General features: G+C 43.9%; 1 protein-coding gene across 3 annotated transcripts in view; it reads right to left on the bottom strand.

The window, feature by feature from the left end:
* The window catches only part of LOC125452133 (transcription initiation factor TFIID subunit 4-like), a 122,696-nt gene extending 99,716 nt beyond the window's left edge, over positions 1–22,980 (bottom strand). For all 3 annotated transcript variants that reach the window (XR_007247474.2, XR_007247475.2, XM_048530154.2), the window contains exons 1-6: positions 22,316–22,980; positions 18,685–18,833; positions 18,122–18,235; positions 16,124–16,243; positions 14,351–14,473; positions 13,176–13,265 (exon numbers count right to left, since the gene is read on the bottom strand). Coding sequence is in view for 1 of the 3 variants with exons in the window: in XM_048530154.2 (XP_048386111.1) it covers positions 13,176–13,265; positions 14,351–14,473; positions 16,124–16,243; positions 18,122–18,235; positions 18,685–18,833; positions 22,316–22,820 (1,101 nt within the window). In the remaining 2 variants the exon portion in view is untranslated. The remainder of the gene's footprint in view (positions 1–13,175; positions 13,266–14,350; positions 14,474–16,123; positions 16,244–18,121; positions 18,236–18,684; positions 18,834–22,315) is intronic.
* Between the last annotated feature and the right edge of the window lie 644 nt (positions 22,981–23,624).

Below are 23,624 nucleotides of genomic sequence, written 5' to 3' on the forward strand. Positions count from 1 at the left end.
TTGTAGACAGGAGACATGCTTTGAGGATCAGGAGGTGAGTTACTCGCTGCAATATTTCTAGCTTCTGGCCTGCTCTTGTAGCCACTGTATTTGTGTGGTGAGTCCATTTGAGTTTCTGGTCAATGATAACACCAGGATATTGATAGTCGGGGATTCAGTGACGGCAACACCATTGAATGTCAATAGGCAGTATTTAGATTGTCTCTTATTGGTGATGGTCATAATCTGGCATTTGTGTAGCACAAATGTCACTTCCCACTCGTCAGCCCAAGCATGGACATGGTCCAGATCTTGCTGCATGTGAAGATGGACTGCTTCAGTATCTTAAGAGTCACAAATGGTTCTGGACATTGTGCAATCAAACATCTTTTGCGCTAAAAATAAGATGGTATCTAGTAGTGAAATGGTATGACATGTGGGCATTGGTGGCAAGCTACTGCCCATCCCCAACTGTTCTTTAACCGAGTGACTTGTTGGGACCATTCCAGAAGGCAACCAGACTACTCTGGTCAAATACAGGTCACATCAGGTAAGAATGCTGAGATTTGCTTTACCATAAAAAGGACATTACTGAACCAGACTGATAGTTATGCCAGTTGATAGTGGTTAAACGGTCACACAATTAGCGTAGCTTTTAACTTCCCTTTCGACTGCTAACTTAACACCTTTGGCTTGGACATTTTCCGCACTATTATATTCAGACAGTACTATGGCAGGTTATTCAGCCCATTGGGATTGTGTTGGCTCTTCAAAACAGCTCCCTGACCAGTCAAGCGAACCCTGTCTTTTTCATTATACCACTACCAATGTTTTTCACAAAACAAGTATTTATCAAATTCTCTTTGGAAAACAACAGGAAACAACATAAAACAGATTTATGACCATCTGGGACAGGTTGGACACATTTAAAATTAAATTTCAGAAGTGGAACAGGACACATATTTGAAAAAGAAATATCCAGGGCCCTGGAGAAAAAGTGAGAATACCCAGAAACCACTTTCAAGTAGTTCACACTGCAACGACAAGCCAAACGGCCTCCTCCTGAGCAGAGATTTTGTCACAATATGCACGGTTCACCTTTGTGGATTTGCTCTTTGTTCTTCACATAGGGAAATGTTCTATACGAATGTACTTTGGCAAACAGTAATTGTGACATTCAGTCAATTGTTTTAGATATAGATAATTTGGCTCATCCATTAATTGAAAGAGAGAAGAGTAGACCATTCAGCCTTTTGAGCCTGCTCCCCCATTCAATATGATCATAGCTGAACACCCAACTCAGTCCCCTGTTCACACTTTCTCTCCCATACTTTCGGATCCCTGAGGTTGTTGATTTGCTCGCCAAGCTGGCTTGTTCTCACTCAGACGTTTCATCACCATGCTCGGTAACATCATCAGTGGAGTCTTCAACGAAGCGGTGCTATTCTACTTCGTTTGGAATTTATACCATCTGGTCTGTTTGGTGAGTAGCGTCATTTGTGGTTTTGATCTGTACGGGTTTGTTGATGGCATTATGGGTGGAGAACCATATCTCTAGGAATTCCCATGTGTGTCTATGTTTGGCTTGGGCTACTACAGTTACCTTGTCCTAGTTAAACTGATGACCTTCATTGCCTGAGTGTACTGATATTAAGGAGAGCTCATCGTGCCATTTTGCTGCTAGTTGATGTTCGTGTATTCTGACGGCTAGTTTCCTTCCTGTCTGTCCGACGTAACGTTTGTAGCCTCACCCACAACCAGAGCTACAGATCTTTGCCGATCCTTTGATCCCATTAATGCCAAGAACTACATCTAACTTTTCCTTGAAAACATGCTATGGTTTGGCATCAACTCTGTGGCAGAAAATTCCACTGACTTGCCACTCTCTGGGTGAAGAAATCTCCCTATCAGTCCTAAATGGCCAACCCTGTATGCTATAACTGTGACTCCTGGTTCGAGACTCTCTGATCATTAGAAACACCCTTCCGTGTATCCCTTTTCTACTTCGCTGTTGAGCCTTCGCCGTACTCGCTACATCACCAGAACATCCTACCAGTGAAGGAGGTAAGAATTCCACTTAATATTCCAGATGTGGTCTCACCAAGGCCATGTACAACTGCAACATCACATCCCTGCTCCTGTACTCAAATCTTCTCACAATGAAGGCTAACATATCATTCATCACCCTCAGCACCTGCCTTGTCCAATCTCAACTTTACCAGTTAACTGCTTTTCCAATAATTCTACTATTTTCGCCTTAACTGCTCAATTTGAAAGTCCATTCCCCCTTGTGAAAGCATGGTGCAAAGATGAATTTCTGACCCTCTATCAATTTCTATTAGTTCCCAAAATAGTTTTGGCTCATCGCCACTGCAAGGCACTACAGTAATTTGTAAATGAAATGGTGAACATAGAGCAATACAGATATAGTTATCATTACTTGCTACACTCCACCTTGGGAGTCATTCCAGGACCAATGATAATTTAGGCTGCCAAACCAGTGGTATACTAGCGAAGTCCAACATTGTTCAATATGCTGCCTTTGGATGGGATGCAAACAGTACAAAGACAAAGCATGTTCATGCGTATTGTTTTTGATTCTTCACCTCACATTATCTATAGAACCTCCTAATCCTTTTTCCTCTGCGCTTATCCTTTCCTTTTTTGATAATGTGCCCGTGGTGTTTGTCTTAAATAGTTCGCAGGGGAACAGGTTCTTCATTCACCACATTCAGTGACAAAGTTCCTTCCAAATTCTCAGTGGATTTAATAAGTAACTATCTTACATTTAACCATTCTAGTTATGTCACATTAGTAAACAGAGTTCTCAACGTCCCAAGTCTAACCTGTCATGTAATCTGCAAGGCACATACATGGATGAGTGCAATGCCAACAATACTGAAAATATATGACACTTCTCAGGAGAAAGCAGCCCTTTCGTTGCCTGAACATCTGGTACCATCAACTCTCACTTAACACCATCAAGACACAGCAGTAGTACAGTGTATCATCTACAAACACCCTGCGGCAACCCCAAGGCTTTTTCAAGGCATTGAGGATATTTGCACAATGCTATAATGAAAGATTTAGACACAGCAACAGTGAAGAACAGCTATTTGCACAGGACAAGATTTTAAGGAAATGTGGTTCCATGCACCCGGTGCCCTTGTCTACCTAAGTGGTGGTGGTTTCTTCAATAGTGCATTCTAAGCATGTAACCTCTACCACTTAGACAGACAAGAGCATCAGATGCATGGGACTGCCCCTCCTTCAAACCTTGCCCTGTGCAAACAGCAGTTCTTTACTGTCAATCAGCCAAAATCCTTCTTTTGTTAACAACACTGTGTAAGTATCCCCACTGCACTGATCTTGTTTTAATTCATTCATGGGTTGACGGCGTCACTGACCAGGCAGCATTTACTGTCCAGCCCTAATTGCTCAGAGGGCAGTTCAGTGTCAACCATATTGCTTGGGCCTGGAGACAAACGTCAGACAGACCAAGTAAGGATGGCGGTTTCTATCCCTAAAAGGCATTGGTGAACTAGATGGGTTTTTCTGACAATGAGCTCATGGTCATCATTAGATTTTTAATTCTAGATAATTTATTGAATTCAAATTCCAGCACCTGCCATTGTAGGGTTCAAACACAGGCCCCCAGAACATTGCCTGGGTCTCTGGATTAAATGTCCTGCAATAATATCACTAGGCCATTGCCTCCCCTAGCAGCAGCACATCAACTTGCAAAGGTAACTAGAAATGGGCAATAAACACTGGCCTTTCATTGACATCACCTTCACTTCGAGAACAAGAAACACAAACGTTAAGGCTCTAATCAGGCCACTGAATGTTAATCCATTTGCTGTTACTGAATGCTGCTGGGCATTAGCTGGCCACTGTTTAAACAGAGGCTGTAGTGCAAATGCAAATTCTTTTTGCAGATGAGGTCATCTCCTTGTTGCGTCCATCATCAGAATGTTACCAGAGTTCAAAGGGTTAACATATAAGGAGGGCAGACAAACATTTTATTTCACGAAGTACAGAACTTTACTGGTGATTCTATTGAGATTTCCTTCCCAGTTTTTTGAAAGGAATTGCCGGCATTCAGAAGGTCTATTCAACTGGTTCCTGGGCAGAAGTAATTCTATGAACAAAGGCTGGGGAGGTTGGGTAAATTTAGAGTTTAGAAGAATGCGATGATTGTATTGAAACGTGCAACTTGAGGGGGACTGACAGTGTAGACACCAAGGGGAATTTTCCTCCAGGAGGCAGTCTAGAACTGAAGAGCGCAATTTAAAATTAAGGTTATTTCATTTAAGATGAAGATGAGCAGGTCAGTCAGTGGAAATCTCTCTCCCATACAGCCATGGTGGCTGGATCATTTGAGGATGTCAGGATGGATTTTTGATCTACAAGGGAATCAAGGCTTATGGGGACAGAAAGAAAAATGGAGTTATAGCCACAGCCAGATAACCTAGAATACCAAAGGAAGCTTGGGAGTTCCAGTGACCTGCTCATGCTCCTAACTGTTGTCCACACTTGACAGAGCAGATGCAGAGGACCTTACTGTGGCAGAGTGTAGGTCAATGGGACACGACAATACAATCAGAATCAGCTCACTCAAGGCCAGGGTTGGAAATAGAATTTTGCAAAAAATAGTAATATTGCTGATCTCGCCCCCACAAAAGAAAATAGATCTCAGCTCAATGAATTTTAAAATCAGATCGATAGATGTTTGAGAGCTCAGGCTAATAATGCTCAAAGCAAGTAAATGTGGAGTTCAGGTACAGAACACCCATGATTTCACAACATGGCAGATTCAAGGGGCTGAGCGAACTATTGCTGCCACTACATCCCTACCTGAATCAAGTTTCCTCAAAAAATCCTAAATAATTGAAAAGCGAATTTCATTGCTTGCTAAAAGCTAGTACTTGTGGAGTGAGACAAGGTTAGAAATATACACACTAATTGCTCTCTGTAATATTTCTTCCTTCTCCTAATCATCTTAATAGTCCATAATCTTTCTAAACAAATGCAAAGTTGAGATTTTTAAAAAATATATTCATTTTCACACCTACATCATTTACATAGGCAGCCTACAGCAAAATGCTGAAATAGGATCCAGATACGGTATAGGACTCACTCAAGTTACAGCAAAGGAATGCTCACTGAAAACACGCTATAATGCTGGATTTGTACAACTGACTTTTCTCAGTGAGCTGTGGAAACAGTGCTCTCTACTGCCACTTAACAGGAACTGAGACATTCAATTAATTTGAAACAAAAGCATGCAAGGAGGCTAGGTCTAAACTGACTGAAGTTTACAAGATAGACAGATGATTGTATCGAAACATACAACATTTGGAGGAGGGGGTTGACAGGGTGGGCACGGAGACAAATTTCCATCCCGGAAGCAGTTGAGAATTGGCAGAATTTTAAAATAAAATAATATTTAAGATGAAGATGTAGGGAAGTCTGTCTGTGGAATGATCTGCCCAGACCGCCTCTCAACCAGCCTTAACAACATCATGGCCTCCTGTGCTCCAGTCTATCACCTGCACCTCTGTTCACCCAAGTGTTCCCAAATTAGTCATTCTTGCTTAAGTACATAAATCTGACCCATGCTTTATGTTAACTTGGGTCTAAAAAGATAAAGATTGGGAATTGTGCATAATTTAACAAAGCTTTTAAACTGTTGTGACAATTTCAGGAATAGTAGGGCTTGACTTCCAGCATGCTACACGAGTGAAGCATGATGGTTGGCAGGCTGCCTCGTAGCACTGCCAAGACAGGAGTTTCTATAGAGAAAATTGACAGGATGGAAAGTATTATCTGTAATTTCTGAAAGGTTAGTAAAAATGTTTACAATATTAAAATTTGTGATATTTTGTTATTTACCATGGCATTTATCCATTTTTAGGGAGATGGTATTACAAACCCCGAACTTACAAGATTACTATATTTAAAAATGTACCCCTTAATGTAAGAAATGCAGAGCATTATGAAAAAGGATTTTTGATAAACCCTTCAGTTTGGAGCAATGTCCATTTAATCTAGTTGCCGCAAGCAGAATAAGTGAACAGTCACTGTGGTGGGATGACAATTTCAACGTCTGGCACAGCACTTCACAGAAAAGGACGGCGCATATTTGAAAAGCAGAAAGTTGCCTATGCTGTGGCAACGAAGGATGATCTACCTTGTATTAACAACCAAGCAGAACCTTTCATACTGATATCTGTTTAAAGGGAACAGAACAGACAAGGTGGTTGATACTTCAAGGAATGGAAAATCTTTAAGATGTGCCCTGCCAATCATCAGATCCAGGAAGGTTTGGGCTTATGGGAAAGACTGTTGAAGGACACTGCATGTTTTGACCTGGCACAAGGAGCAGTAAGCCAAACTCAAAATGGAGAGTTGGAAGTAACTGGGGGACTGTTCCAGTATTGCTCTGTATCAGTCAGAAGCAAGACATTCAGTCAGTGTTTTGAAATGCATATTTTGGCTGCATTAGCTAGTTGATCAAAAGTACTTGGAATTCACCTGTTAGGTTAAATTCATTCATGTTGATTTTTGGTTGTTTGGATACAGTTAAAGTCTTAAAACAATTTTTTCTTGAATTCATTCCATCGGTTGCAAAATTCATCTCATTTTAAAAGTTATCCGTTTTTATGGTGAATCTAACACCACAGTATATTCAATATATTCATCACTGATCTTTGGCTTAATCCACATATCACCCCTGCTCCTACACCCTCAATTCCAAGGTACCAAAATCTATCCTCCTTATTCAATGATGGAAGTATCCACAACGCTCTGGGGTAGAAAGGTCCAAAGACTAGCAACATGTTGAGTGAAGAAATTTTTTTATCTCAGTCCTAAAGTGATCAGCCTTTAACTGAAGACTGTAAAGCATCGCTTTAGGTTCCCTGACCAGTAGAAAGAGTATCTTTCCCTGTCAAACCCCTTCAGAAACTCAAGTTTCAATCACCCCACTTTTGTCTGATCTCCAGGGATTACAGGTCCAATCCTGACCATCAGATAGTATGCATGAATACAGAGACAGTGGTGAAAGTGCAAAGAAGTTACCAAAACTAAGCAAGGACAACTTGAGGAAACATGCAACCCACTGGAGCATTTTTCTCTAGAAAGGTAATACAATAGAGCTGTATAAAAATATGAAACTGAAGGGGTCAAACAAGGGATCATAAATAGAAGGAAGGCATTATCAAAGTCCAGTTTTGATCATCCAGTTATAGGAATATTATCATCAAGCTGCAGCGGATTCAGAAGAGATTTATCAGGATGTCACCAGGTATTGAAAGTTTCAGTAACAATGAAAAGTTGGATACACTAGGACTTTTTCCACTGGAGTGTAGGAGGTTAAAAGGCAACCTGATAGAAACTTATAAAATACCGGGGGGTACAGATAGAGTTGACGGTCATTGTCTTTTTCCTAAGATGGGGACTTTCAAGACGAGGAGGCACATTTTTAATGTCAGAGGAGACAGAGACATTAAAAAAATTGAGGCTTTGTTTTTAAAAGCAGAGAGGTTGGTTCCCCAGGTGAACGATCTTCCAGAAGTGGTGGATGCAGGTACAATTGCAACTTTTAAAAAACATTGGATGGTTATATAAATAGGAAAGGTTTGGAGGGATATGGGCCAGGAGCAGGCAGGTAGGACCAGATCAGTTTGGGATTGTGTTCAGTACAGACTGGTTGGACCAAAGAGTCTGTTTCTGTGCTGTATGACACTGACTCTCAGTCAAGAGAATATAGGTAAAACATCTTCACTCAGCAAGGGGTGAGAATGTGCAAGTCAATGCCACAGACACCTTGAAGAATTTGAAAAGGAAAAGTAGATTAATAAATAAGACATGAAAAGAAGGGTTGACAAGATGAGAGGAGGTAGCATGGACAGAGGTTTGTGTGGAGCAGAAATACTTGTGGATTCAAAGTAAATCCTGTCCTGTTTTAAAGAAATTCTGTCCTTACATTTTATGGAATTACAAGTTTCATTTTGAATAAAGTTGGAGCTGCTGGCATTTGACATCAAAAGTTGCCTTGAGACAATTTTAAATGATAAAGATTTCTGATTAGTCAATGTATGCACTGCACAGAACAGGTAGCTCTTCAACACAAAATTCAGACAACAAAAGTGAGCTCAAGCTTTCTGACCCTCTCCTGACACACTGATTTTTATTTCTCAAGTCAAACTGGCGGGAGCAGTTCTTAATTGTCTGAAAACATTAAGTTTAGGTGTAATCTATCCTTACTGGTATTTAGGAACATTGCGTAGAATCAGTCACCTCACCCCACCTGTTTTTCCCCCAGGAAAACACCCCCACCTGCAAAATCCTCAGAGTAAGTCTCTAATTCTGGCCTCTTGCACACTCCATTTTAAATGGCTACCACCACTGGAGTCTGTTCAGCTGCCTGGCATCCAAAATCTGGAACCCACCATTGAACCTTTCCATCCCTCTCCTCCTTCAGTACGCTCTTTCAACTTAGCACCAAAGCAAGCTTTGGTCAACTGTCCCAATATCATCTTCACTGGTTCAGGGCCTAACATAGCAGGGCAAACTATTAATACATTGTTGAAGAATTTCACTACGTTGAAGAGTCTATATAAAATGGAAGCCATTGTTCAAAAGCAAAACACTGCCCATGCTGGAAATCTGACATGGCAACAGCAAATACTCAGAAGGAGCTAAGTTCCTCTACATTGGGGAAACCAAGCGGAGGCTTGGGGACCGCTTTGCAGAACACCTCCGCTCAGTTCGCAACAAACAACTGCACCTCCCAGTCGCAAACCATTTCCACTCCCCCTCCCATTCTCTAGATGACATGTCCATCATGGGCCTCCTGCACTGCCACAATGATGCCACCCGAAGGTTGCAGGAACAGCAACTCATATTCCGCCTGGGAACCCTGCAGCCATATGGTATCAATGTGGACTTCACCAGCTTCAAAATCTCCCCTTCCCCTACTGCATCCCTAAACCAGCCCAGTTCGTCCCCTCCCCGCACTGCACCACACAACCAGCCCAACTCTTCCCCCCCACCCACTGCATCCCAAAACCAGTCCAACCCGTCTCTGCCTCCCTAACCTGTTCTTCCTCTCACCCATCCCTTCCTCCCACACCAAGCCGCACCCCCAGCTACCTACTAACCTCATCCCACCTCCTTGACCTGTCCGTCTTCCCTGGACTGACCTATCCCCTCCCTACCTCCCCACCTATACTCTCTCCACCTATCTTCTTTACTCTCCATCTTTGGTCTGCCTCCCCCTCTCTCCTTATTTATTCCAGTTCCCTCTCCCCATCCCCCTCTCTGATGAAGGGTCTAGGCCCGAAACGTCAGCTTTTGTGCTCCTGAGATGCTGCTTGGCCTGCTGTGTTCATCCAGCCGCACATTTTATTATCTTGGAATTCTCCAGCATCTGCAGTTCCCATTATCTCTAAGTTAACTAAGTGTCAGGTTTCAGAAAGACACTAAGTTACTCTCTCAAGAAATTACAGACACAGCTGAAGGGAAACTTGCACAAAGTACGGCTAATAGTTTCTTGAGGCCAAGAAAAGGCAACTTCATTAAACACTGCTTCAGGGCTTTTTCTAGACTCTGAAGACTGAAAACATAGAACTAAATGAAGAATGTTCCATGTGTAAAAGCTATCTCACGAACAGTCAAAGCAAGTAAACATTATTGCACATTTCATGCAAATCAAACTGTATCAATACAGCTAGAGGCAGATCTGCTCAAAAATGAACGAGCACAGGATTTTAATAATATATCAATAGGTGCTCTAATTAATTTGTCTTATGAAATCACACCACTCACTCTAACTCAGATCACTTCCAGATAGTCACACCAAGACAACATTTCACATTACTTCTGTGCATTGTACAATGACCAATCATGGAATAGAAGACTATCTGGCTTGTCAAGTCTGTGCTGGATCAAATGAAGAGTAACCCACTTAGTCACACTCCCTGCTATCATTCCCCCTTCCATGTATGCACCCAATATCCTGCTAGCATCGACTATTAAATTGGTATCCATCACCCTATCTGACAGTGGCACTCCAAATGCTAACTACTTCAATTCTGTATTAAAATATAATGGCAGCTGCTTTCCAATCATAAAAGGTGCAAGTAAGCATAATCTACGAATGGGCACAGCACAGGAGATGACCATTCATCCCAGTATACCTGTACCCAATCACTACCAACTCACTAGTAATACTCTTCTCCCACAACCCCTGCAAACTTTCCTTAATGGTCTAATTCGCTGTTGTAACCTATGAATGAATGCGTATTTTCTTTGGTCTTATTTTTCCTGGGACGTGGGTGTCAGAATTTGTCCTTCTCTAATTTCCCTTCAACCAAGTAGATTTCCAGGGCACAGGGCAGTTACGAACAAACCACACTGCTGTGACTCCAGACTCACAGGTCGCTGGAGTAGATAAGGACAACAGCTTTTCTTCCCTAGGAACCAGATGGGTTTTCAGGACAATCCGTGGTCACCATTGACATTAGCTTTATATTCCAGATTTAATAATTTAATTCAAATTCTAACAATTTGCGTGTTGGGACGGATTGAAGCCATACCCCAGAACATTATTCTAGGCCTCTGGATTACATATTCAGGCACACGACCACTATGTCACCATCACCCTTCTATCACATTCTCCAGGAGCACATTTCAGATCTTAAACATTCACTGCATGGAAAAATGTTTTTCCTCGGACCATTGTTGATTTTGCCAAACACCCTAAATTAGTGTCAGAGATAATGGGAACTGCAGATGCTGGAGAATTCCAAGATAATAAAATGTGAGGCTGGATGAACACAGCAGGCCAAGCAGCACCTCAGGAGCACAAAAGCTGACGTTTCGGGCCTAGACCCTTCATCAGAGAGGGAGCTGGAATAAATAGGGAGAGAGGGGGAGGCGGACTGAAGATGGAGATTAAAGAAGATAGGTGGAGAGAGTATGGGTGGGGAGGTAGGGAGGGGATAGGTCAGTCCAGGGAAGACGGACAGGTCAAGGAGGTGGGATGAGGTTAGTAGGTAGCTGGGGGTGCGGCTTGGTGTGGGAGGAAGGGATGGGTGAGAGGAAGAACCGGTTAGGGAGGCAGAGACAGGTTGGACTGGTTTTGGGATGCAGTGGGTGGGGGGGAAGAGCTGGGCTGGTTGTGTGGTGCAGTGGGGGGAGGGGACGAACTAGGCTGGTTGAGGGATGCAGTAGGGGAAGGGGAGATTTTGAAACTGGTGAAGTCCACATTGATACCATATGGCTGCAGGGTTCCCAGGCGGAATATGAGTTGCTGTTCCTGCAACCTTCGGGTGGCATCATTGTGGCAGTGCAGGAGGCCCATGATGGATAGAAACGGGCCGTGCGGGGTTGGGGAACAATGAGGTTGGAGGCTATGGGTGGGAGGTCCCCTGAGGTGATGAGGTCGTGAATGGTGTTGGAGATGATGGTTTGGTGCTCGGGTGTGGGGTCATGATCGAGGAGGCGGTAGGAGGTGGTGTCGGAGAGTTGGCGTCTGGCCTCGGCAATGTAGAGGTCAGTGCGCCATACTACCAATGCGCCACCCTTGTCTGCGGGTTTTATGGTGAGCTTGGGGTTGGAGCGGAGGGCTGCCCGTTCTGCGGGGGAGAGGTTGGAGTGGGTGAGAGGGGTGGAGAGGTTGAGGCGGTTAATGTCTCGACGGCAGTTGGAGATGAAGAGGTCGAGGGAGGGTAGGAGGCCTGGGGGTGGTGTCCAGGAGGAGGACTTGTGTTGGAAGCGGGTGAAAGGGTCAGTGGAAGGAGGGTTAGGTTCCCGGTTGAAGAAGTAGGCATGGAGGCGAAGACGGCGGAAAAACTGCTCTACGTCCAACCGTGACTGGTATTCGTTGATGTGTGGTTGTAGGGGGACAAAGGTGAGCCCCTTGCTAAGGACTGACCGTTCGTCCTCAGTCAGTGGGAGGTCTGGGGGGATGGTGAAGATGCGGCAGGGCTGAGTGTGGCTGTCTCCTAGAGGTGGTCACGGTTGGGGCCAAATTGGGAAGGCTGAAATGTGGACTGTAGTCCCTTGGGGATGATCTGGTTCCGTAGGCAGGTGCTGAGGAAGGTGAAGTGGCTGTGGTACCTGGTTTGCTTCAGGACATGGTCGAGCAGTTTCAAGGCCGAAGAGATTACAAGAGAGTTGCAATGGGAGAGAGATTCCCTGAGGTTGGTCCGGAGGGAGGAGGGTAACTTCTTCAGGTTAGGCATCCCTGGAAGAGGCTTCGCAGTGAGGTTAAAATAGTATCAGAGATAATGGGAACTGCAGATGCTGGAGAATTCCAAGATAATCAAATGTGAGGCTGGATGAACACAGCAGGCCAAGCAGCATCTCAGGAGCACAAAAGCTGACGTTTCGGGCCTAGACCCTTCATCAGAGAGGGGGATGGCTGCCACAATGATGCCACCCGAAGGTTGCAGGAACAGCAACTCATATTCCGCCTGGGAACCCTGCAGCCATATGGTATCAATGTGGACTTCACCAGTTTCAAAATCTCCCCTTCCCCTACTGCATCCCTCAACCAGCCTAGTTCGTCCCCTCCCCCCACTGCACCACACAACCAGCCCAGCTCTCCCCCCCCACCCACTGCATCCCAAAACCAGTCCAACCTGTCTCTGCCTCCCTAACCGGTTCTTCCTCTCACCCATCCCTTCCTCCCACACCAAGCCGCACCCCCAGCTACCTACTAACCCCATCCCACCTCCTTGACCTGTCCGTCTTCCCTGGACTGACCTATCCCCTCCCTACCTCCCCACCTATACTCTCTCCACCTATCTTCTTTACTCTCCATCTTCGGTCCGCCTCCCCCTCTCTCCCTATTTATTCCACTCCCTCTCCCCATCCCCCTCTCTGATGAAGGGTCTAGGCCCGAAACGTCAGCTTTTGTGCTCCTGAGGTGCTGCTTGGCCTGCTGTGTTCCTCCAGCCTCACATTTGATTACCCTAAATTAGTGTCATCTGGTTTGTGTAACTTCTGTTGGTGGGAACAGCTTCTTTCTATCTACAAAGTCCAGTCCCATCACGATTCTGGATACTTATATCAAAACTTCTCAACCTTCTCTGGACAAGTTAGTCTTTTCTTAATCTACACAAAAAGCTGAATAGTTGCAAGCTTTAAAAACTACATGTTTAGCTAACTAATGCAACAGTTACCTTGAGAAAAGGCACAAGGTAAGGCTGTGGTGAAGACTTGAGCTCTTTATACAACTGGTCCGTAAATTCCTCTACTTCCATCTTCCCATCCTGAAGAAAAACAGATTGCATTCCAAATTAAAATATACATCAAGACGATAAAACAATAAACTGTCTAAAACTTGGCTCAGAGCCATTCACTATTTTAACATGAATCAGAGGTCAAGCAGTGGACCAGACATTTTACAAATTGTTCTGTACATTTGCTATAGAAAGAAATAACCTCCACAAAAGTCAAGCTTACATATGCTTCCAACACGACAGATTTACAAAATTGGATTGAAAGCCCTGTAGTCAAATTTCCAAATGATGTATAAAGTTTATATTACTGGTTCAAGTGTAATTGGGGATGGACAGCAAATACTGACCCTTTCCAGCAATGCCCACAAAACACAGAGGAAAGGGAATGCAATGACCTATTGATGTTATCATTGGACTGTTAATCCAAAGAGTCAGGTAAAGTTCTGGGGACTTGGGCTCAAATTCCACCACAGGAAATGATGGAATTTGAATTTTAAAAAACTGGAATTAGGGATCTAATGATGGCCATGAGTCTGTTGTTGATTACTGGAAAAACCCATCTGGTTACTAATGTCCTTTAGGGAAGGAAACTGCCATCCTTGCCTGGTCTGGCCTACATATGACTCCAGACCCCCAGCAATGTGGTTGATTCTTAACTGCCTTCTGGATAGATGGGGACAGGCAATAAATGCTGCCTAGCCAGTGATGTCCATGTCCAATGAATGAATAAAAAATAGAAAGTAAGTAATTCAGTGCAGGCTGGTTGACAAGTCAATTCTGATTACTCCATGGAAATGCATGGCTCAAACAACAAGAAATGATAGGCAACTCAAGCTCCAGGGTAATTAAAAATACCATGAGGCTTGAATATATTCCTTTAGCTTGTAGGGAACGGGCACCCAAGTGAGAGCGTGTCCACATAAATGAACAAATCTCATCTTAAACTTAAGGGAGAAGGTTATGAAATTTAGCATTCTTGCATTTGTCCTAACGTGGGCAGGATGGAAAGTTTCAGCAGAACTTCTTTTTTCAGCAATATCCGGTTTACTGATCTGGCAAAATGTTATCAAAAAAGAAAGCAGAGAATTGTAATAACAAAGTGAAAATAATCTTACCAACAGTTTCTGCACTAAAGCCTTCACATTACTAGACATTTGTGGTGATTGAGAACCACTGGAAGCCAGCTTAATTAATGTTGCAAGGAAGTTCTTGCATTTCTTCACATTTTCCAAAGTTTCCTACAGAAAGAAAAAGAACATAAGTACCTAAACAATATGAAGGCCAATTGAACAAAGAATTTTTGATAAAATGCCACACTGTCCCTTGATGTGGATTTATCCAGCAAAGGAAATAGTTTCTGTATCAGACCAGTCACATTTCAAGTCACCTTAAACAATTTGATTGGGACTGCATCTCCATTTTCAACCAGCAAAAAACTCAAATCTATGCATATAATACAGCCTTCCGTCATAATTGAACCTTTTTAGCCCCCAATACCGCTCTTGGGATCAGCACTGTATTGCTTACAAATGAACCGTTTCCTCTGGAAAACGAGTCAGTGAGGTCATGAATTTGAAATCATTAGGGCCATTGCAGCACTGCCATGTACCAGGTTACCAAATAACAGGAGATACATATTGGTGAAACAAATGACTTGGGGACACTGAAGAGACCTAAGGTGAAAAGAACAAACAAGAAAGCCTCCAACTGTCCTCATCAGTTCAGAAAAATGCAAAGAATGTAATAATCCTGACCAGAGTCTTTCTGAAGTCTTAAAATTGGCTGTCAGCATAATTCTTCACATAAACAGGATTTTCTTTTTACCAAATGCTACCCAATTGTGGAACCACATCAAATGTTTGACTGTTTACAAATTCTACAAGCATGAGATGGTTGCTTACATTGCAATTTCATAGCCAAATGAAGTATTTCACCTTATACCCAATAAAGCCCATTCACTGTGGTGATGCAGAAAATGAAGCAGACAATTTGCACACAGCAGGCTCCTATTAAGACCTGATGCAATAACAAACAGCTGCTTCTTGCCATGTTAAAATTGGTGCTGATGGTGGAAGTATTACAGAGGCGGCCAGGGAGAACTGACCCCCGGTCATGTTCAAAATGTTCTGTCTGTTAACATCTGTTCTGAAAGACACCACCTCCAAATTGTGAAGCTCTTTCAGTAACGCACCAAGCGACACACCTAAATTTCTGTGTTCAAGCTGATTGTAAGTCTCACAATCTTTTGATTCAGAAGTGCGATTGCTTATTCCACTGTGCTAGGGCTGACTGAATCAGGTGAAAAGAAAATATGAGCAAAAGGATGGTGAAGTCGAAACAGATCTGCAAGCCCAGTTTCAGCTGCTACTCCAAAGCATCTAACTGCACTCAGCCCCTGAGAAAATTCACTCAGCTACAGCTCACTTCACAGCACTCAACTCAAATCACTGGTTTTGAGTCCTGCTTCATCAGCATTTAAATCAAGGCTTGAACTTCATGTCCGCAAGTGAGGGGGCATTGCCTATCACAGGTGCCACCTTCCAGGTGGAATGTTAATAGCGTGGGTGCACTTTGAGTGCCCATTCAGGTGGATATAAAAGATTCCATGGCCCTTTCCTGAACAAGAGCAGTAAAATACTCCCTGGTGTTGTAGCCAATGTTAATACCACAATCAATGTCACGAAACAGATTATAATGACACACTGCCAGAGTTTGCTGTATACAAATTGGAAAATCGCAACATTGACAATACTTCAAAAGTGCTTAATTGGGAATAAAACATATTGAGATGTCTGGTAGTGATGTAAAGCACTATGAATGCAGGTCTTAACTTTTTAAGTCATTGAGAAAGAATGCGTTTAATTTCAGCTCTAGCCAATAAGCCTTACCGGAGAAGCAGCGGTCTGCACTATGGGCACAGTAACTGATCGGTCTGCTGGTGCCAATGCTTGCTTTTGGACGATGGTTGATACAGTCTTTGGTACAATTGCTCCACCTGCAGCCTGTGGCTAAATAAGAATGTTACATACAACAATTAAAAGCTAGTGCAAACACAAATTCAGGCAATTTATTTTTTCTTCATTCTTTCAATTGATGTGAGCTTCAATGCCCATCACTAACTACCCTGCAACACAATGAAATGCAAAACCACTTAGAGGCCAGCTAAGTGACGACCATGTTGCTTAGAACGTGGAGATGTAGGCAACACAGGCTAAGAATGGCCGATTTCCTTCCCTAAAGGGCATGAGTTACTGTTAGGATCTGCTAGAACAAATGGAATCTCGTTTGATGGATCACATTGTTGTTTCTTAAATTAACCTGGTGGTCTTACTAAAACATAAGCACAACAGTTCTCAGATTCAGTCTTACCAATAGAACAGAAGCTTATTATGCAAAAAGACAGAGAGAGAGGAAACAAACCAAGCTAAATATAACGCAGTTGCTTTTAACTAGCCCCTCGGTAATCAGGGATGGACAATAAATGCCGAACTAGCCACGGGCAACCTCATCCTAAGAATGAAACTTTTAAAATTTTGAACATCCAGGAAAGTAAAAACCTCATCTGGTCTCCAACATCATTACTTTACTAGTTAATTAAAATCCAGAGAATACTTCTTCCACCTCAAATCTGAAGGCTGGAATTTAATGTTTCTGTTCAGTTCGTGTCCTGTGAGCTCTAAGATAGTTTCCCTGACTGCTGGAAACTGACAGCATTGACTTCTTCAGTCCTTGGACAACCTGTAGAGTTCCCAACAATCCAGATCTAGACTTTTATTTTTAAGCAAATTACAAGGCTTGTATGGAGGTAACTTATTCCCTTATTTAATTACTCTGAACATTCTCGTTTTCTTGGGTAAACCTGATCAGTCAGGTTTTCTTCAAACTGAATTTAAAGTATTATTTCATAACAAGAAACTTGCTCATTCTTGTTTTTTGAAACAAATAGTTTCATGTTTTTTTCTTCTCCTGCCATAAAATCCCAAAATATAAACATCTTCCATTAACACACTACGAAGGCTTTCAATCATCTGCTTCTGAGTGGTTTGAAATAATGGTTCTAAAAAAAAGCCTAATTATTAAACCCCTGAACACAAACCAAATGCCATTAAAATCCAAACTCTAAAATTGACATTAATATATGTAAATATAATTAAAATCATATACATTTGATATCAGATACCATTCCTCTGGCTGGTGAATCAGATAGCAGGATAGTGGTCTCAGGATAAGAACTCAACCATTTGAGGCTGAGATGAAGAGACATTCCTTCACTCAGAGGGGCTGAAAATCTTGGAAATTTCTTAGCAAGAGTGGATGCTCAAGTGTTTGGGATATTACAACCAGAGATCATCATAGATATCTTCAAATCAATCTATTCGTAGATCTAATTACACACCTCTGGATCAAGTGGGACTTGGATCCAGGCTCCTCACTCAGTGGTAGGGATGTTACACTACACCAAAAGAGCCCAAAATTGAAGAGGGTGTAGAAACCTTGAAAGATTCCAGGGGGTGCCAAATACCAGGTTACAACACCAGCGGTCTAACCAATAAGCTACGGAACCTAAATTCTGCTGTAGTACTTGCATGCAACACCAACAGCTTCCAAGTAATCTGCTGAATGATGTTACTTCACACTAGAGCAGATGTGACTTGAACCCAAGCCTCCTGGTTCGGAGGAGGGGACATAACCACAATACGAAAGAGAGCTGTTCACTGAGTTTGATTATATACTTAGGAATTGAAGGAATGTGGGCATGGTGAGAAATGGAGGAGTTGATGTAGATCAGTTATAGTTTTATTGAATGGCAGACAAGGCTCTAAACATTCCTATTAATTTGACCACTTCATACGAAACTTGTTTTTTTTTAAATAAAAACCTCTCACCTGCACAACTGTGATCCGTTGTGGTGTAGCACTTGTCTGGCCTCCAGCTTGGAATTGGTTCATTTGCTGGGTAGATGTTTTCAGTTGATTGGGAATCCTCGGGGTTCCAGTCGCCTCGTATCACAAATCCACCAAAAAAATTAAATATTGAAAAGGCACAAAAAGGTAGAGAAAAAAAAAGTTTACAGTTTTGCATGGGGTGTAAGCATCACTGATGAAGCTAACATTTGTTGCCCATCCCTAATTGCTCTTGAATGGAGTTGCTTGCTGGACCATTTCAGACAGCAATTAAGAGTCAAATACATTGCTGTGGGTCTGGAGTTCACATAATGGCCAGACCAGGTAAGAATGGTAGATTTCCTTCCTTGAAGGATATTTGTGTATCAGATGTTTTGCCCCGTGCCCATGATTTGAATTTAAATTCCACTAGTGGCTGTGACAAGATTTGAAGCTGTGCCCACAACATCACCCTTGGCCTCTGCACCACTGGTCTAGTGATGTTATAACTGAGTTAACGGCTCCTACAATTTAAGATGGATCAACATAAATACCAACTTCCTCACCTGTATGGTAGAAATTCGGACTGAAGGTGTGCCAGTAGACACTGCAGATGAGGTGTTTCCAGCTTGTGCTTGGGCTTTAGCCTGGGCCTGAGCAATGACTTTCTGTGGAACCAACACTAACTGTCTGTCACTTCGAACAAGCACCATACCTGTAATGAAACACAGACATGGTCTCAGAATGACGCACGTGAAACAATTGTATTTGATTGCTGAGAACTAACTTCATTGCATGATGGGCTCCTTTAAACGTGTACTAGCAACACTGTTGTACCATTAGCTCACCCCAGTCAGGGCACGAACCCAGGTGCCTGCTGTACCTGCAAACCTGATCCCAAAATCTACAATGCTCTATGAATGTAAAGAATGGCCACTGTGGGCAGTAGACTCAGATGCCTAAAAAAAGTGCCAGCATCAGATACCCAATTGTACTGAATATTATAATGAGAAATACACTCATTTAGAGTGATAACTTGACCATATCCCAAATGCTTCATTATTGACAAAATCTAAATCACTATTCTAATGAAGGTAACGCTGTCAGAAGTCTGTGCACAGCAAGCTCCCACAAACAGCAATGTAATAACAAACAATTTGTTGAAGGACATAAACAAATTGCTAGAAGGGTCTAGGCCCGAAACGTCAGCTTTTGTGCTCCTGAGATGCTGCTGGGCCTGCTGTGTTCGTCCAGCCTCACATTTTATCATCTTGCATTCTCCAGTTCCCATTGTCTCTGCTGGAAAAGCTCAGCAGGTCTGGCAAAATCTGTGACGAGAAATCAGTTAACATTTTGGATCTGGTGACCATTCCTCAAAACCGGACCCGAAGTGTTAACTGATCTTTTTTCCAGATGCTGCCAGAGCTGCTGAGCTTTTCCAGCGACTTCTGTTTTTGTTTCTGATTTACAGCATCTGCAGTTCTTTAAGTTTTTATTTAGTTGTTAAAGGACATATAGTGATCAGAATGGTGGCAAACTCTCCGCTCTTGTTCAAACAAAAAGTGTCATGACCTAAGGGACTGACGTGGAGAGGGGCTTGAACACAATTTTGTAATTCCAAGGCAAGAATGTTACCAAATGAGCTACTTATGACAGTACAGAGTAAACGTTAACAGATGCTATGCACACCTGATTCAGCCATCCCTCAGAAACTCTTCTGCGTGGGCACCTTTCACCAAAGTGAAATTACAGCAGCGAATCCATGGGAAATTGGGCAAAGTAGGATGAAGAATCAGTGTTCACTCCCTACTATCAACACGACTGCTTGAAGTCAATTGTGTTGCGTAGCTTACTATAAGGCTATGCCTTCTTACAGCAATTACAAACCAATCAAGCAAAGTTACATTGATGTAAAAATATCCACACCCAAAAGACAAAGATGAAAAAAGTTTAGCAGTAACAGCGAATGTTCAGCTTTCAATCAGAAGCATCCGTGCCAATAAAGAAGAGTTTCCACATTTTCACTGTAAACAAAAAGGCCACGGTCACAGAGACTGCTCGTTACTCAAAACAGAAACTAATGTGTTGACTGAAACATGAAAGACATTTTCTAATCAACCTGTTCACGTGTTATGATGCCACCCTGGTGTAGGTTGGACTTAAACCTGGGCCTTGTAGCTCAACCCCACAATAGCCCAAGGATGCGCTATGGGTATGTGACAAATGCAAAAAAGGCAGTATTACTCGGGCCCATTAAACCTGATGCAATAAACAACTAACTGTCCTAATGTATGAGTCCCGTGTTCCTGTATTCCTGTACAGTAATATTCATCCAATTTGAAAACAATTTAGGTTGAAAGGCCTACCCTTGACAAGCTGCCACATGCAACAAACATCAGTATCACTTACCTCAACTGCACCAATCACAACACTGACCACCTACCCACTCATACCCATCAAGCTGTGGGACGCAACCTTCCCTTCCTCAAGTCACTAACAGTCCTGAATGCCTTCCAAGATCTTGGCTGCTAGCTACACCTTCAACCATCTCTGCTCTGGGCTCGAGGGAGTTCTTAAATCTTCCTCAAGACATTTCTACGAACAAGTTGAAAGGGAGGGGCGATCAATCAGCCCATTCAATAAGATTATGTCTGATCTGATTCTAACCTCAATTCTACATTTCTACACATACCTGAGCTATTTACTTCTGCCTTAATAATATTTATAGTTTAGTTATCCACTCCCTTTTGTGGAAGGGAATTCTAATGATCAAAAATGTTTCTTCTGTTTTAAATGGGAGGGTTCTTATTTTTCCCAGCTGTGATCCCAAGTTTAAATTCTCCCATAAAAGAAAACATCTTTTGCCCATCCAACCAACCAAGAACTCTCAGGATCTTATACAAGCAGGTCCCTGGGCTGTGAACTGGTTCTATTTGGAGATAATGGGAACTGCAGATGCTGGAAATTCCAAGATAATAAAATGTGAGGCTGGATGAACACAGCAGGCCAAGCAGCATCTCAGGAGCACAAAAGCTGACGTTTCGGGCCTAGACCCTTCATCAGAGAGCTGATGATCTGATGAAGGGTCTAGGCCCGAAACGTCAGCTTTTGTGCTCCTGAGATGCTGCTTGGCCTGCTGTGTTCATCCAGCCTCACATTTTATTATCTTGGTTCTATTTGGAGTCCGTTCACAAATCGACTTGAGCACAAACCAAAACACAATACAGCATAAAAGAAAGTAAAGGAAATGTTTGTCAGGTCTTGGCAATTACAGCATTGCATGGGATTAGATTAGATTGGATTCCCTACAGTGTGGAAACAGGCCCTTCGGCCCAACAAATCCACATCGCCCTTTGACGCATCCCACCCAGACCCATTCCCCTACAACCCACACACCCCTGAACACTTTGGGCAATTTAACACAGCCGATCCACCTAGCCTGCACATCTTTGGACTGTGGGAGACCGGAGCACCCAGAGGAAACCCACACAGACACAGGGAGAACGTGTAAACTCCACATAGGCAGTTGCCCGAGGCTAGAATCGAACCTGGGTCCCCGGTGCTGTGAGGCTGCAGTGTTAACCACTGAGCCACCGTGCCGCCCTAGGGATTACATTCCTAAATGCAAGTGCTCATCAGCGAGGCATTCATAGGGCAGGGATTCCCGATATTTTGCAGTTGTTACCTCAGACTTGGAAAATACATACCTAGCATGTCTAACTTTTCCTCTGAAGGCATGAGCACATTGCCTTAAATTCTACCTCGATGCAACCTTAACATCTCCAAAGCAAAATGCGGTGCAAAAAAATTTGTTCAATAATGCTTCCAAGAAATGCCTGATAAACTTCAAACATTAAGAGCGCTACAGGAAATCAAAGTCGAAGCTAGAAAAATCTGTTCACCCTGATACTACACAGATGTAAAAACAAAAAAAAATGACCGCAAAAGCCACAGATTACAAGTTCAAGTTTAGCAACTTTCTTTTTTTTATTAAAAAAACTGCAGACTTGTTACCAAAGACTACAGGTTATGAGTTTGGAGTGGGGGGGGGAGGGGATAGAGATTTACAGCCATGTGCAAGACGTGCACACACAGACACACACCCCCTTGCAGCCACGTGCTGAGGCTAGTGCTGTGTTGAAGCATGTTAAGAGACAATTTCCACTTCACAGGCATACATACACACACTTTCCTTACCTGCTGGCACCTGGAGGTTTTGCAGGAGTGGGGAAGAGGTTTTGACTTGCGGGGAAGAGACGCTGATCCTTTGGACGGTGACAGCAGGAGCCCTGGAGGCTGGGAGCGGGTTCCCGGTTGCTGCTGCCGCCGCCGCCGTGGTGCTAACCGCCACGGTCTTCATCAACGCCGGGGAGGGAGGCATCCCGCCGCTGCTACCACCGCCTCCCGAAAGGGGCCGGGACTGAGCGCTAGCGCCTGCGTGGGGTCCAGCCTGATCGGGTAGCGGCAAGACTCGGAGAGGGGCCGGTACAGGAGAAGGTGCCGGGGCCGGCGGCTGGGGAAAGGGGACAGCCGGTGAAGAGCTGACCGGTGGTGTCGCTCCTGGCCCGGTGTCGGGCCCAGGCCCGTTCTGAGGTAGCGGGGGGCACGGGCTGGCCTGGGAACTGTCGTTGTTGGAGGAGGCCGGGGCAGAGGGGAGGCCGCCGCACTCCGCTTCTCGCCGCGGGACACTCGGGGTGGGCATGAGGGAGGGGAGAGGGTGAGGGGCCTCCCGTCTGGCTCCCCACCCACCAGCCGGGGTCACTCAGTACCCGCTTGCTCTCCCTGCCGGACAATCAGGGACACGGACAGGGCACAGCCTGCGGTCGCCGCCATAGCCTCTCGGCTTCTTCCCTCAAAGCAACCGCCGCGCCGACGCCGCCATCTTTAAAATGACGCTTGGGCGGCGAAGCACGCAGGCGCCGGCCTAAGGATTGCCGTGACGAAGTCGACAACGCACGCGCGGATGTCCGTCCCTGCCGGGCGGATCATGAACACGCATGCGTTGCAGTCACCCGGCCTGCCTGTGCCGTGTGGAGAATGAATGCGCATGCTCTGCCGTCGCTCCTGCCAACAGTGCCGTGCGGTTGCGAAGTGCGCGTGCTTCAATCACTCGTCGCGTACGTTTGCGTTGTTCCGTCAAGGCGGTGCCCATTGGGGGGGGTGGGGCCACGAATAGCCACGCCCTTGCGTGTGTGAAGTGGAGGAGCAAGTGGAACACGTTGGTTTAGAGTTGAAGGCAAATATGGTGATAGTGATAGTATAGGGACAAGCTGTGAAAGAAACAAGAATAGGGCATAGATTTAAAGTAACAAATATAGAGAATGCTGGAGAAATTGAGCAGGTCTGCCAGCATTTGTGGACAGAGAAAGAGAGTTAATATTTTGGGTCAGAGATAATGGGAACTGCAGATGCTGGAGAATTGGAGATAACAAAGTATGGAGCTGGATGAACACAGCAGGCCAAGCAGCATCTCAGGAGCACAAAAGCTGATGTTTCGGGCCTAGAC

This window comes from Stegostoma tigrinum, chromosome 5, assembly GCF_030684315.1.
Source record: "Stegostoma tigrinum isolate sSteTig4 chromosome 5, sSteTig4.hap1, whole genome shotgun sequence".
Lineage (NCBI taxonomy): Eukaryota > Metazoa > Chordata > Chondrichthyes > Orectolobiformes > Stegostomatidae > Stegostoma > Stegostoma tigrinum.